Genomic DNA, 14,526 nt, shown 5'->3' on the forward strand with positions numbered 1-14,526 from the left:
CTGCGCAAGCACGCCGACGCTTGTCATCTGGCGTAACTACTGAAACGAATATAACGTCGCGGGAAAATATTCCGAATGGTTGTTTGAAAAGCGTTACTTTCAAGTAAAGTAAATTTCCTTTTACACAAGATGAACTCTGTGCACCAATGTCCGATGAATTTCTTAAAACAGAGCATTTGACTCTCATTCAGAATTCAAATCTTTGAGAACAACCATTTAGAATATTTTCGAGCCCAGAAGGTCAGACATTTATGTCGTTGTTAAATAATTTACTGGCACATTTCTGTGATGTATCTTGAAGTGAAACGTGCAAAAAAGATCAACATTACGTGTGAAAGCCTATCTTCTCTTGCAGCTTATTAATCTTATATTATTATAGGGTACGTGAAAGCTTTTCTTTTCTTTTAGCAACACTATGTATATTAATTTAAACCATTACCTTTCCCGATTTGTGTGCTCGCGCTACTTAACAGTGATGTTGCTATTGGCTGACTACATCACGTGTCCTATGCTCTGAATATCCGCTGTCATCGGCTGGCGAGATCGCTTGACATGAGCTACGACTGGCTTACAAAAGCGCATTGCAATCTTGATTTCAATTCTACGGAAAGTAACATGCGGTGTTTGGTGGAATTCGAATTTATACTTTCGTAATACGAAATATGCAGTGTACATGTTGCTGCACGTCAGACATCTTTCCAAAACGTGTCCCCCCCCCCCCCCCCCCCCCCCCCCCCCTCCCATCTGAGTTTAGTTTTCTAAAGTGCCGGGAAATTCTACGCCGGTGTAAGACCACAACCACTGAAAGGATTGATAACTTTTACTGTTCTGAGGAAAAGTATACTCTTACTTAACAAGGAAAAAGTGTATTTTCATCCGGGAGAAAGTGTATTTTTAACCGGGAAAAATCCGGGATTGTTTTTTCGTCGTCCACGTATAAACCCTGAGTAAGGGTTTTTAAGGGTTGGTACAAATGTAATTATGTTTTAACTAGTTGAATAGGAAGAGCTCTTCATGATAATTTGCATTGTGGAAAGCAGATAACAAATTGATGTTTCTCTGAGTCAGAAGCAGTAAGAAAGGAAAAAGAAAGTAAGAAAGTCAGGGAAACTGAAGCCAAAGGAGCACAGGAGACATACCCCAAGGACAGATTCCCTCCCCCCCCCCCCTCCCCCTCCCCAACCTCAAGACGGCCCTCTCCCCTCCCAGTGTCATACTTCACTGATGGGCTGGAGGATAGTGTTGTTCATTGATCCTATAGAATATTCTTCCTCCACTCCCTATCCGAAAACTGTCAGCAACTAGATCCTCTAGATTTGAGAAGACCAGATCAATATAAAAAAGTAAATCCAGATGTGCTGGTAAAGTAACTGACAGTCACATACCAGGTCAACTAATCCTACAAAACTACAGAGTAGCCACCCCTATAAAAATAAAATAAATACTGTTCGTGATATTAAAGTGTAAAAAATGGTACAAAATTATCCCCAACACAAAAGATGACACAATCCCATGCCCCTAAAATATCAGACTCCTTTCTTAAAACTGTTTGAATTGATTGTAATTCTGTGAGATCCAGATGCATCCCCATTTTGTCTATTATTTGTCCCAATAACTTTGTTTTTTTTTTTTTTTTTTTTTTTCCCCCCCCTGCCAAACTGTGACTTCATCAGCTTTAATGTAAAGCCTCCTCATGTAACGTAGTTATAAATCTGTCTAATACTTGTAGTTCCTCTTCCCATGTTTTGAAAATTACAAAAATTTAATCTACGTACAAAATAATTTTATCCCTGCAATCATTCCTTAAGGCCTGGGCTAATGCCTGAATGAATACTGAAATTGGTAGGTTCAGTCAAAAAGGTACACACTATATTGAAAATATAGACTTTCAAGTAAAAAGCTGTAAAAGGCCTTGACTCCACAACAAGTGAACTTTGCCAAAACCCATCTATTAAGTCCATTGTGCTTATATACTTTACCACCTTAAACTTGACTACTAACTCTTCGATTATGTATGGTCTGTTCCTTTGCATAATTATAACTTTATTTTGATTTCTAGCATCTTAACACCATCCTAACATACGAATCTGCCTTTTTCACCACCACCACACAAGGATTGCTGTAATAACTACTTAACCTTTCAATAATTCCCCACTTCATTCTTTTTGTCCGTGACACTCAGCCTCTTTGTATGCAATGGGATTATAATAAGGTATAACAAAAAAAGGGGACAAGAGCTTTGATTGCAACTGACAACAGCATGCTTTTATCATACATGGTTTTTGAGAAAGTACATGATGCTTACTTAACAGTAGCTTCAACTGCTCTTCCTTCCAACAGTTCAGCTTAGAAATATCCTTGTAGTCTATCCCCATCTCATCATCTGTCCCATTTTATTTCTCTTTACCTTGCAGATTTTCTTGACTGCTTAATCATACACACTTGCTCTAGTTATTAGTATTTCATGTTTGTATTTCTTTTGTTAGGTCATTTCTGTAGTTAAACCTTCATACGGAAATACTAAGGTGATTTCTCCAAATCAGTTTGAACTCTGAACTCACTATGTAATCAGCTCCCATCACAGGGATTGGCAAATCTCTAAATACTAATGTGGATTAGTCAAAGAAATATCCCCCAACAATCATTACCACTAAAGCTTCTGACTTGATAACTTTCATGGCAGCACTCTCATAATCCATATCACAGAGACAGAAAAAGCAGAATATGTGTATTGCCTCCCACAACTGCAAATAACAGCTTGGTCTACTAAATGTGTTCAACTGCCTGAATCTAAAATTATATCAGCTACCCTCCCCTCTATTACTCCAGTCACCCTGTTTACTCTGTTATATGTGGGTCTTCAGACTCTTCTAATACGTCATTACACAATTTGTCTTCTGCATGACATCTGATTAATATGCTAACACTAATTGTTGGAACTTATTCTGTGGACTCTGATGGCTGGTCCCACACTGCCAGTTTTCCTTCTTGCTTCTCTTCTGTCTGTGTAGTTTTTCCACCTCCATCCACTATTCCATTTTCTACTCCTCCATTATCATTCCTTCTTTCATTGAGTTCTCCTCTTTACGCCCTTTCATTTAAAATGACAAAATTTCAGAGACTTTACTGGTCACATATAGATTTGATTTTATGTACATAGACTGAAGTGGTGACGTAAAATTTGTACCAAGGCCGAGAATTGAACCTGTGCCTCCTGCTTACTAGGCAGATGTGTTAGCCATGAAGGGAGGATTTAAAGTATACTGGGGCAACTGTTAGAATTTGGATTGAGGAGAGAGACATGCCAATGTAATCTGTGCAGTTGTGTGTACCACTGTGCTAAGGTGGCTTAATGGCTAATGTACCTGCATAGTAAGCAGAACACCTAGATTTGATTCCTGGCCTTGGTACAAATTTTCGCTTACAACTTCAGTGTATATACATAAAACCCTTTCATTTGTTCTCCGGTTATCATTTCCATAAGAGGCCATCTCCCCTATGGGTGGCTTAAGCCCCATTCTCTCTAACACATCCATGTGTTCCAGAAAATCCAATAAATGATTAACGGAAAATCTCATATAAGATGTGAAACAAATACTAACAAAGAGATAGAGGGGCTGGCCAGTACTTACCTCAGCTCAGTACAGCCGATAGATACACATAAAACAGAACTGAAAATTTACATTCCTAGCTTTCGGAACTTTGTTCCTTCATCAGGGAGGAGAGAGGGGAAAAAAGGGGAAGAAGGGAAAGTGGATTCAGTTACTCACAACCCAGGTTATGAAGCAACAGGGAAAGGTAAACAGGGAGGGTAGCAAGGATGGAGGCATGGTTGTCAGAGGGAAGCCAAAGATAGGTACTGTGCCAGCTTCAAACCAAAGAGGATGCATACAGAAGTAAAGAGGTATATAGTATAAAGATAAACACAACTATGTAGGATGAAAAGATGTGTGAATGGCTAAAGAGGAAAGGGAAAGAGGAGAAGACTGAAGAGTGAATGGGAGTGAGGTTGTTTAACGTAGGTTCAGTCCAGGGGGATGGCGGAATGAAAGGATGTGTTGGAGTGCAAGTTCCCATCTCCACAGTTCAGAGGGACTGGTGTTGGGTGGGAGAAGCCAAATGGCACATACGGTGTAGCAGGTTCCTAGGTCCCTAGAATTATGCTGGAGGGCATGCTCCGCTACCGAATTATGCTGGAGGGCATGCTCCGCTACTGGGTATTGTGCATCTCCTAGGCGGACAGTTCGTCTGTGTCCGTTCATGCGCTCAGCCAGTTTAGTTGTTGTCATGCCGATGTAAAAGGCTGTGCAGTGCAGGCATGTCAGTTGATAAATGACATGTGTAGTTTCACACGTAGCCCTGCCTTGAATTGTGTATGTTTTACCAGTAGCGGGGCTGGAGTAGGTGGTTGTGGGGGGATGCACGGGGCAGGTTTTGCAGCGGGGTCGGTTACAGGGGTAGGAACCGCTGGGTAGAGAAGGTAGTCTGGGAATATTGTAGGATTTAACAAGGATGTTACGGAGGTTAGGGGGGGGGGGGGGGGGCGACAAAAGGCAACTCTGGGTGGTGTGGGGAGAATTTTGTCAAGGGATGATCTCATTTCAGGGGTTGACTTGAGAAAGTCATATCCCTGGCGGAGTAATTTGTTGATGTTTTCGAGGCCAGGATAATATTGGGTGACAAGGGGGATGCTTCAGTTTTTGTCCAGTCTTGCCTACTAATGTATTTAAAAAAAATTAAAGTGTAGTGTAGCAAGTAATCTTATTCTTCTACCACTTAAGTTAATATTTCTGCTAAATAATCTTCTTTTATCAGTTCATCCAAATGTCTTGCTTTGTTAAAATGCTATTCAGCAAAATCTTTATATCCCCTCCATTGAAATCCATAAGGCATAAAGTTAAAAAATTCCAACCTCAGTTTCTTTTGAACCTTCTCTAGCCAGTGTTCACTGTTAACAGCTAATGCAAATTCCTCATATGTTCCAAAACCATCCATGCATAACATAACCCATTGGGCAGCTCCCCCTTCAAAGCGACTCAACACACATCTAATTTGTAATTTATCTGTCCATGCTTCAGGTAATAAGTCTTTAAATGCTTTAAAAATGACATTGGTTATTCGTCACCCTCAGGTCCGAATGCCTGAAAGTGATGGCTCCGATTCCTCCCACACTGAAAATACCATTCCTCCCTACATTTGTCACTTTTAAGTTGACTCTCATGTACTGTTCCCCATTGTAGTTACCTTTGGCACCTTCCAGTATGAATACTTTGTTTCTGTGTCCAGTTTTGTTTTCTCTGTATAACACATATAAGAATCCACCTTTTCTGACAATTCAGCACAGACAGGCTTGTCTTTAATCATTTGCCTCACCTAGTGGTAAATTCTTGAATGTTTCTTCTCTGTAATCCTTCCTCCTCCCAGTTCCACCACCTTTACTGTGATTAATGACCATCATTTTTTTTCTGAAAATTGATCCTTTAACTTTCTAGCAACATTTTCCTTCATATTATTTATCGTCTGCTCTATTTGCCTATCCAATCACTCTCTCTGTCTACATGTATAGTCATCTCAAATTTGTTACAAATAACTTTCACCTCCAAGTCCTCCACCACCTCTAAGCCACTGGCTACCTTTTCCTCAGTCTCAAGATAGCTCTCATGCATTATTACAACATTTGTCTATTCTCGTAACTGGTCCATCCATCCATTTATTTGTGCAGTGATAGTCTCATCCTGGCATTCATTTGTAAAATTAACACTTATTTGAGAAAATTTTCCATCCATTTTATTTTCTACTTTGTCTATATTTTTATTTAATTTGTCTAACCTTTCATTTAAATGGCTAAATTCATCATTCATTATTTCCACAAATTTAGAAATTCTCTCATTATCATTACTACCTACAATCATTGTCATTTACAATACGAAGTATTATCACTGAATAAATTTCTCTACATGCAACATACTAAATTTAACACAAATGAACTCTACACTGCTCAGCCCTAGTGATTCTGCTAACACCTCCAAACAGTTCCACCATTGTTGCTGTATCTGAAGTGAAGTGATGCGATGCTGCTCACTGTTGTTGTCAGCCTGGTTGTTATCAGTAGATGCCCATATAAGATGCTGTGATCTCGCCTACTGGCTTCAACTTACATGCTGTCATCTGCTGGGGACAAACGTGGCCCACCCCACCTGCATTATTGTCAAACTGCTGTCGATTAGGTAACTGTTTGTTCCCTAGTGTGCACTCAGACACCAAATCGTCAAAATGTAGGTTAAAAGTTATTTATTTTTCTGTTAGTTAGCACTTAGTTGGGATCAATACCTCCAATCAGCTTCTCTCTTGTTCATGCTTGGCAGACTTCTTTGTCAGGTACTCTTATTTTCAATCCGAAGTTGGCAAAGGGTCATCTGATGGTGGAAGGCAAGTACGATGCCCCTCCGTGGATTGTTGTAGATTTGCTTTATTTTCACACACACACACACACACACACACACACAAACAAAAGATTGGAACCAGTGTGATTCTGATTTCTCTTCTTGTAGCCAAACCTGTATCAAATATATACGGACATGATTGTTGAAAAAGTATCTGGCATTTAACTCATTCAAATTAGTCTGAGGAAGAGGATCCATGAAAAGTGGACTGATTTATTCAGCTGTTGGTAGCTGGCACTGATCTTACTGTACCAAAGTACTGAACATTAATAACATAAAAAAAATTTTCACGTAGAATAACCCTCCTTTGGAATCTTATCCTTCTCATGAAGCTTTCAGAACTTGAAGATGGGTGACCAGAGTGCTGGAAAGCCCGTGGAAGGCATGTGCAGCACAAATTCGTGAGATGCACTGCTGCATCACTTGCCATATGACATTGCTCTGAAAACTCTGCAACATAAATTAATATACATAAGGAAAAAAACTATATCATGGTTTGTATAACAGTAACAATTACAGTTTCTCTGATTTTCATGGCTCTACATAGACTTTGCTCAAAAAGAATAAAATATCTGAGCAGTCTTAACTTGTTAGTATTTGGCTAGTGATGGCACAGAAGTGCAATAAAAATACTTTTGTGCTGTTTCACCTGCACCTCTACCCCCCCCCCCCCCCCCCCCCCCCTTTCCCGCTCCGCTCCTTTCTGCCTCCACAAGAATAAAATTCTCATTCTTTTAAGTTTCCTCCTAGTAAGATTTCAGTTGGTGTGATAAGGATAAAACTTAGCCTTGTCATTGACTTACAAATAAAATACTTTAACAGGGTATTCTTGATTTTCATAAATTGTAAAAATCAGAAAATACAATATTTTACTAAACACGATTAAGCATGAATAATTTTAAATATTAATTATATTTTCTTTTACAGAGGGTAATGCCAAGTAGTTTCTTTGTCTTGTTGCGGTACTTCCTGAGGGTGGACAATGTCATGTTGCGAACAAATGATACTCGGCTGTATCATGAATTTGGAACAGATTTTATACTGAGAGAATATACATCTAGAGCAGCTCAGGCATCCGAAATAAAACATGTAAGTACTATATAGTTGTGCTTAGATTGTGACTTTCTGTTAATATGGAATACTTCCACAAAAATTCGTTAATTTTTTATATGCTGCTCATGCAATAAACATATTGAAGCGAGGGCGAGTTCCCATCTCCAGGTGAGAAAGGGGTAATCATCGCCTAGAGTGGGACAGCTATCCCCTAATTACTCTCAACAATGTTTGCTGTAAGTTGCTCGAGCCAGTGGTATTGTTGACTCTTTGAAACTTGGGGCCTTCTGGCTCTGTCCCAGAAAGGTTTTTGCCAAGGCCATTCCACTGCTGATAATTTTCTCTGCCTGGAGTCTGCCATCCAGACAGCTTTCCAATATTTGTCCAAAATGTCATGTTGCACCGTACTTTCCAGCTTAAGAGTTGGTGCGTCCCACAGTACTCCACATATCCAAGAGAATGGGGCCCTGCAGGGCTCTATATTAAGTCTCTCTCTCTCTCTCTCTCTCTCTCTCTCTCTCTCTCTCTCTCCAGTGGCCGTCAGTGAGCTAACAGCAGCAGTAGAGTCTTCATTATTGCCCTCCTTGTATGCTGACGAGTTTTGTATTTACTAAATTACTATTGCTTCTTTAGTGTGAGTAATGCTGAATACGGACTGCAATGTGCCATTTGAAATGTGCATGACTTTCAGTTTTCAGCCACCATGACTAATGTCATGCACTTCTGTCATCTTCGTACTGTTGATCTGCAACCAGAACTTTACCTCAGTGACCAATTACTCGATGTGGTGGAGACTTATCACTTTTTGGGACTGGTCTTCGATGCCCTGCTGACATGACTTCCCCATCTTCGCCAACTTAAGCAAAGTTACTGGCTACACATGAATACACTTTGCTGCCTGAAAACACCAGCTGGCGTGCAGACCAAACTACCCCTCTGGCGTGCAGACCAAACTACCCTTCTGCAGCTTTACAAAGCCTGATCATGTCTCCTCTTGGTTGTGGGGCTCTGGCAGATGGTTCAGTATGGCCCTCAGCATTGCGGTTACTGGACCCTATACGTCACTGTGGGGTCTGACTTGCAACAGGAGTCTTTAGAACTAGTCCTGTGAACAGCCTACTCACGGAGACTGGGGTCCCTCCACTACAGAACAGGCACCAACAATTACTACTCAATTATGCTAGAAGTGATTGCAGCTCCCCTAAGCATCCAAACTACCATGTCCTTTTTTCTAGTAGGGAGATCCACCTTCTGCAACAGAGACCCAGAACTGGGGTCACAACTGCAGTTTGACTACAGTATCTCTGCCCTGAAGCCAGCTTCTCCCACTGTTGCCTTTTGTCAAGGAGCAATCATGTACACCCACATGGCATGTTCTCCGACCTAGGATCTCTTCCTGGCTTTTGATCGAAAGATTCAGTTCACCCAATGTGGTGTTTTGGTGCCTGTTTCTGGCTCTCCTCAGGGCATTTCCTCATTCGGAAGTGGTATACAGATAGCTCAATGGTCGATGAATGAACTGGTTATGTATACACACCTGCAAGATACATTGAACTATGCTCCCTGCCAAATGGATGCAGTGTCTTCACTGCTGAATTGGTGGCCATCAGACAAGCCGTCTGCCATGCTCATTGTTGCACTGGCAAGATGTTTCTAATCTGCAGTGACTCCTTGAGCAGCCTTTACCTGTAGGCTGGTGCTACCCTCATCACCCAGTAGTCAAGACTATCCAGGATCTTCTTGCTGACCTCCATCAAGCTGGATGGCCAACAATCTTTGTTTGCGCTCCTGGACATGTTGAGATCTCAAGGAATGAACATGTCAACCATTTGGCAAAGTTGGCCACCAGGATGCCGATTTTGAAAATGGGGGTCACAAAATTGGACCTCAACACCATTAGTTGTTAGAGGTCTGGAACTCAGAATGATCTGCCCTGGACTCCCCAAACAAACTGAGGGCAGTAAAGGAGACCACATCCATGTGGAAGTCTTCCCTTTGCACTTCTTGCAGGGAATCCACTGCTCTTCATCGGCCAGGCATTGGCTACACTTGGCTTACCCATGGCCACATTCTCCAACATGAGGATACACCTTACTGATGATGAGGTATCAGCCACATGTGTGAAGGTAGAATTTTTACACTTCTCACAGACCATAATCCCCTTATGTTTGCTTTCCATCAGCAGTCAGGAAGGCATCACCATGCCAATTATGACATTTGGACTTCATTGCACAATTTACTACAGATATTCAGCATGTTGATGGTGAGCAGAATAGACCAACAGATGTTTTAGCTCACATTGATTCCGTCACGAAGGAATGTGACTTACTCATAGTACAGCTTGCCAACACCCAGGAAGGAGACAGTGAGCTGAAGGCTTCCCTTCAAGCATCATCGAGCTTATAGCATCAATGAACCCGGATATCCGAATACCGAACTCAAACATAGTGCTTTACTGTGCTGTATCGGTGCCACAAGTGCGACCCCTCATTATGGCTGTTTTTTACAACCAAGCAATTTCATCTCTTCTGAACTTAACTCGTACAGGAGTAAGGGTGATGTGGACAGTACATAAATAGTGAATTTCCTGGAACATAGTTCGTCTATGCACTGTAAACTCTTTGATCCTTCTCACTGCCTTTGAGCTAAAAACAAAGCATAGATATAGACATTCTAAGCAGTCTTACGATTAAGATTACACATTGTAATTAACCATTACATTGTGTGCTTAAATAAATTGCATTTTCACAAGGCACATATAGTCTTTGCAGCAGTGAGCATTGAAACTTGCTGATGAAAAAGACATTTTCTGCCACATAGAACTTTAGAGAAAACTTACCATAAAAAGTTTACTTCACAAAATTGCACCAATAGTCTGCAATCACAAACAATACAGCATCGCATTCATGTGGTCATCAGCAGTATCAGATTCAGAAACAGGAACCACATTGACAAAGCACATAGTTTAGGTGTACTTACTTGGTCTTGGGAGAAGCAAACTATTCAAAGAGCCAGTCAATCTCAAGCTCCTTTTTTCACTGTTGAAAGTTCACTAAAAATCAAAATAAACTTCACAAAGCTACCTAAATCATAAAGGGCTGCTTATATAATTACGAAATAAAACTGCAGCTCTAGAGGGAAGAAATAAAAACTTCCCCAAGAGAGGCACTATCAGGACTTGGAAGATTAATTCAGTGAAGTGCATAGTGTTTTGAAAAGTTATAAAACAAGGATAATATAGTCAAGTTAAGTCAGGTGATAATGAGTGAATTAGATTGGGAAATGAGACACAACAAGAGTAGATGAGTTTTGCTGTTTGGGCAGCAAAATAATTGATGGTGGAAGAAGTAAAGAGGGCACAGTATGCAGATTGGCAGAAGCAAAAAAAAAGTTCTCCAAAAAAGTTTAATGTGTTTCCTGACTGAATACCATAACTACAACATAACATAGTAAATGTTAGAAATGTTGAAAGAATTGGGCATTTTGAATAATATTTCCACTCAGTTCAACAGTAAGTCCATTTACATTCATTCTAAAGGAGACAGTAAAGTTTGTCTGTTGTATGTAAATGAGTATCATTTCTGTCATCTTGTGGATGATGTCTACATTCTTTTCCTGTTCAAGTTTCCTCTTCAGTTAGTTCAGGGCTGACGATGGCATGCCAAACTTCACGTGCGCAACGTGAGCACACCAAGGCCCTGCCTGTGACTCAGCTTTGCTCACTCCTTCTTAGAAGTAGCCAGAACAGCAAGACATTAAAGCACTCCAGTGCAGCATTTAGTGGTCGGTACAACTCTTGTGAGTTCAGCAGATCTTGGTATCATTGATGTTTACCCTTTCCTGTTTGTCCATGGTATGAAGAACGTTCACAGGGCAAGTGGCTGTTTACACAGAAAGGGGCAGTCTAGCAGTCTTAAATTACAGTCTTTTAAAATGAAGAGGAATGACAGAAGAGATGGATGAGAATTCTGAATTCAAATAAGCAATGGACACTGCGTATTTACTACGAAACAACATTATAGTACTATGCAGAAAGAATTTAAACATTTACGTGACAATCAAACAAGAATAAATTACAATGATCGACAGACATGATTCATTGTTCTGTGGATCAAGGAGCAATTAGTGTTTATCTTGCAGGCATGGACCACTTGAAGTTTTCATAAATGAATGAAGAGTATGGAAACTTTATATACTACTGCAAAGTATGTTGGTTAAGTCAAGGGAGCATTCCTGGAATGATTTTTCAATTTAAAACTCGCTATTGTTGGATTCATGAAGGAAAAAGCAGTGCAGGAACAAAAATTAGAACATCCGATATGGATTGCAGACTTTGCATTTTAAGTGGACTTGACTGCACACTGCCGCCCACTGTAAGATAACTTCCTTCTGATTTGAAAGGGATGCATTTAGAAAGAAAATCACATTGTAGAAGGGACACATTGTGACAAAGACAATCCAGTTCCTTAAGCTCACTGGTGTTAAAGAAAGTGTGAGGTTTGAAGAATTCATTGTGGCCCTGCAAGAATTACGCTGATAGTTTCATAGAGGTTTTTAGGAGGATGCTCTCAGTCTTACATCTGTTTTCAAGACTCTGCCTTTTCATTTGAAAGCACCCATGTGCATATGCAGATGTAACTTATTGACCTACAAGGTAATTCCAGTTTTAATTACAAATCTTTGTATGTTAAAACTGTCCAGGATGTCCACATTGCTTTTCTCAGATACGATTTTCATAGTCTCCATGAGGCTGCAAAAGTGCTACAATATTTTGATAGACATTTGTGTGTGAAAGACTTTTTTTTATTATGAAAGTAAATTAGTCATGAGTACATGACAACTTGAGTGTGAAACTCTGTGAAATTCCCTGCATTTCTCTGTGTGCTGACAGTTTGTACTAGATAAAAATTGTATGTCTTCAGCATGCAAAAAATAATTAAAAAATACTGAAAACTTACTTTGTTTGTGATCTTTGTTGTTGAAAGTAGTGAAATATAAAACCAGGTCATATGCAGTTCCACTGTACTACCATTTAACCATTTAAATGCGGCTTGTTCAGTGTTTTCCCCGCTTCACCCCATTGTGCTCAGATAGCGTAGTATAGCATGGTGTGGCAGTGAGGGGGGGGGGGGGGCGGCGATGTGACATGAGGCTGAGCACTTTGGCCCTCGGTCCCAGGAGCCGAAATCTTGGCCCACCCTGAGTTAGTTGAACACTTAAATGCTCTCTTTTCTTTTGTTATATTATAATTTCTCATTTTAGTGTTTATAATTATTACTAAAAGTCTTCATTTTCAGGTTCCACCTTCTGTCCTCAGAGAACCAAATGAGGTGTCACCACTTCTTCCATTAATTGAGTCTCATTATTCTAAACTTAGCTTCCCAGAAAGCAGTTCTTCAGGAATAAAATAATTTGCAGAATGTATGATAAAGCCAACGTTGTCATTTTTGGTGTGTGTGTGTGTGTGTGTGTGTGTGTGTGTGTGTGTGTGTGTTTTTTTTAATAATTGGTGTACTTTATATTGCTGAAGTATGTTTATATTGTCAAGTACATGGTTTTTAGCAGTAGTTAAAATGTAAAATGCAAGGGAAATCGAGTCTATGAACTCGTGTAAAAACATGTGGCTCATACTGATTAAGCCTTGAATAATCAGTGAGACCTGTTGTCAATGTTACTAACAGTGATCAATCCATTCCATGGAATTGAGGAAATTGAATAATTGATGTATATTGCTTCTCTAGAGCTGCAAACTTAATGAAATGATGTAGGTTTCATTTCTTTATCCTGTTTTTTGCCTGTGCATTTGTCTGTAATGAGAGAACTGTTACATCTTTCCTACACCCCATATAATGTATTTACTATTTCAGAAATCTACCAGTATATATGTAGAATCATAATTAGTTGTCATATTCTCAATTAATTATGAAAGCATTAAATTTTGTGAGCACTGTTGAGGACGTCAAAAAAGTTGTTAACCATTACAATAACAGAATATGTACATATTGAATAGGTATTTGTAAAATTATGTAAACATTATGTTTAATGAGACACTGTACTTTGTGCTCATTTCCCATCACCTGCGCGCACTTGTAAAATTATGTAAACATTATGTTTAGTGAGACCCTGTACTTTGTGCTCATTTCCCATCACGTGCACGCGTGTGTGTGTGTGTGTGTGTGTGTGTGTGTGTGTACATCATGAAAATTGTTAACCAGTACAATATATTGTGAACAGAATAGGTATTCATTGAACAAGTGTTCACAGAATTAGTGAGACACTGTACTTTGCGCTCATTTCCAACCTTGTGTGTGTGTGTGTGTGTGTGTGTGTGTGTGTGTGTGTGTAAAAGCAGACATCATGTTTTATCAATATACATTAAAAAAGTGAAATTTTGAAAAGTAAATATGTGCTTTTATTTTATTAAAATTTAATAGAAGTGTCATATTTCAACATTCATCTATATTTCCATTTTTGGCAACTGTGATGTCAGAATGAGAAACTAACAGGCCTACAGTCCTAGTGTAGTAATTCAGAACACTGTGTTCAAAAGTAAAATACACATTTAAAAAAAAATTAATCCCTTCCCTCCATTCACCCATCCCTTTTCCAAACATAAGAGAGATAAAAGAAATGAAACTGCAATGCCTATACTAAATAATATTATTAAATTTTATGTTACTGGAATACAGTGTAATTTGGCTTTTACGTTCCCAGAATTAGCATTTTCCCACCATTTATGGCATTTTTAATTGGTCCCATCAAATTTCCTATGCCCACAATGTTAATTTGCACCTGATTTTGCGTCAACATATTTATAATTTTCCCATGATTAACGCATTATGAAAGAATGTTCATTGTGAAAAAATGATGCTGGCATGATGTTGGCTGTCCGGTAGTGTTTACAAACATTATGTGGTTAAGTTTCTTGACACCAAGGCACTCTACTCAGCGGATTTGAACCAGTAAACATGTAAAAGTTGGAACGATTCGTGCTGTATCTCCTGCCACTGCGAAGCTCTACTTGGTGTGG

The 14,526-nt window shown here is 39.5% G+C and overlaps 1 protein-coding gene across 4 annotated transcripts in view; it reads left to right on the top strand.

Moving 5' to 3' along the window:
- Positions 1-13,899, top strand: part of LOC124606821 (TIP41-like protein) — a 65,988-nt gene extending 52,089 nt beyond the window's left edge. For 2 of the 4 annotated variants that reach the window (XM_047138889.1, XM_047138890.1), the window contains 2 exons: positions 7,371-7,532; positions 12,794-13,899. In XM_047138889.1, coding sequence (XP_046994845.1) covers positions 7,371-7,532; positions 12,794-12,907 — 276 coding nt within the window. In that variant the 3' untranslated portion in view covers positions 12,908-13,899. The remainder of the gene's footprint in view (positions 1-7,370; positions 7,533-12,793) is intronic. The other 2 variants (XR_006978737.1, XR_006978736.1) reach the window with 2 other exon arrangements.
- The last annotated feature ends 627 nt before the right edge of the window (positions 13,900-14,526 follow it).

This window comes from Schistocerca americana, chromosome 3 (genome assembly GCF_021461395.2).
Source record: "Schistocerca americana isolate TAMUIC-IGC-003095 chromosome 3, iqSchAmer2.1, whole genome shotgun sequence".
NCBI lineage: Eukaryota > Metazoa > Arthropoda > Insecta > Orthoptera > Acrididae > Schistocerca > Schistocerca americana.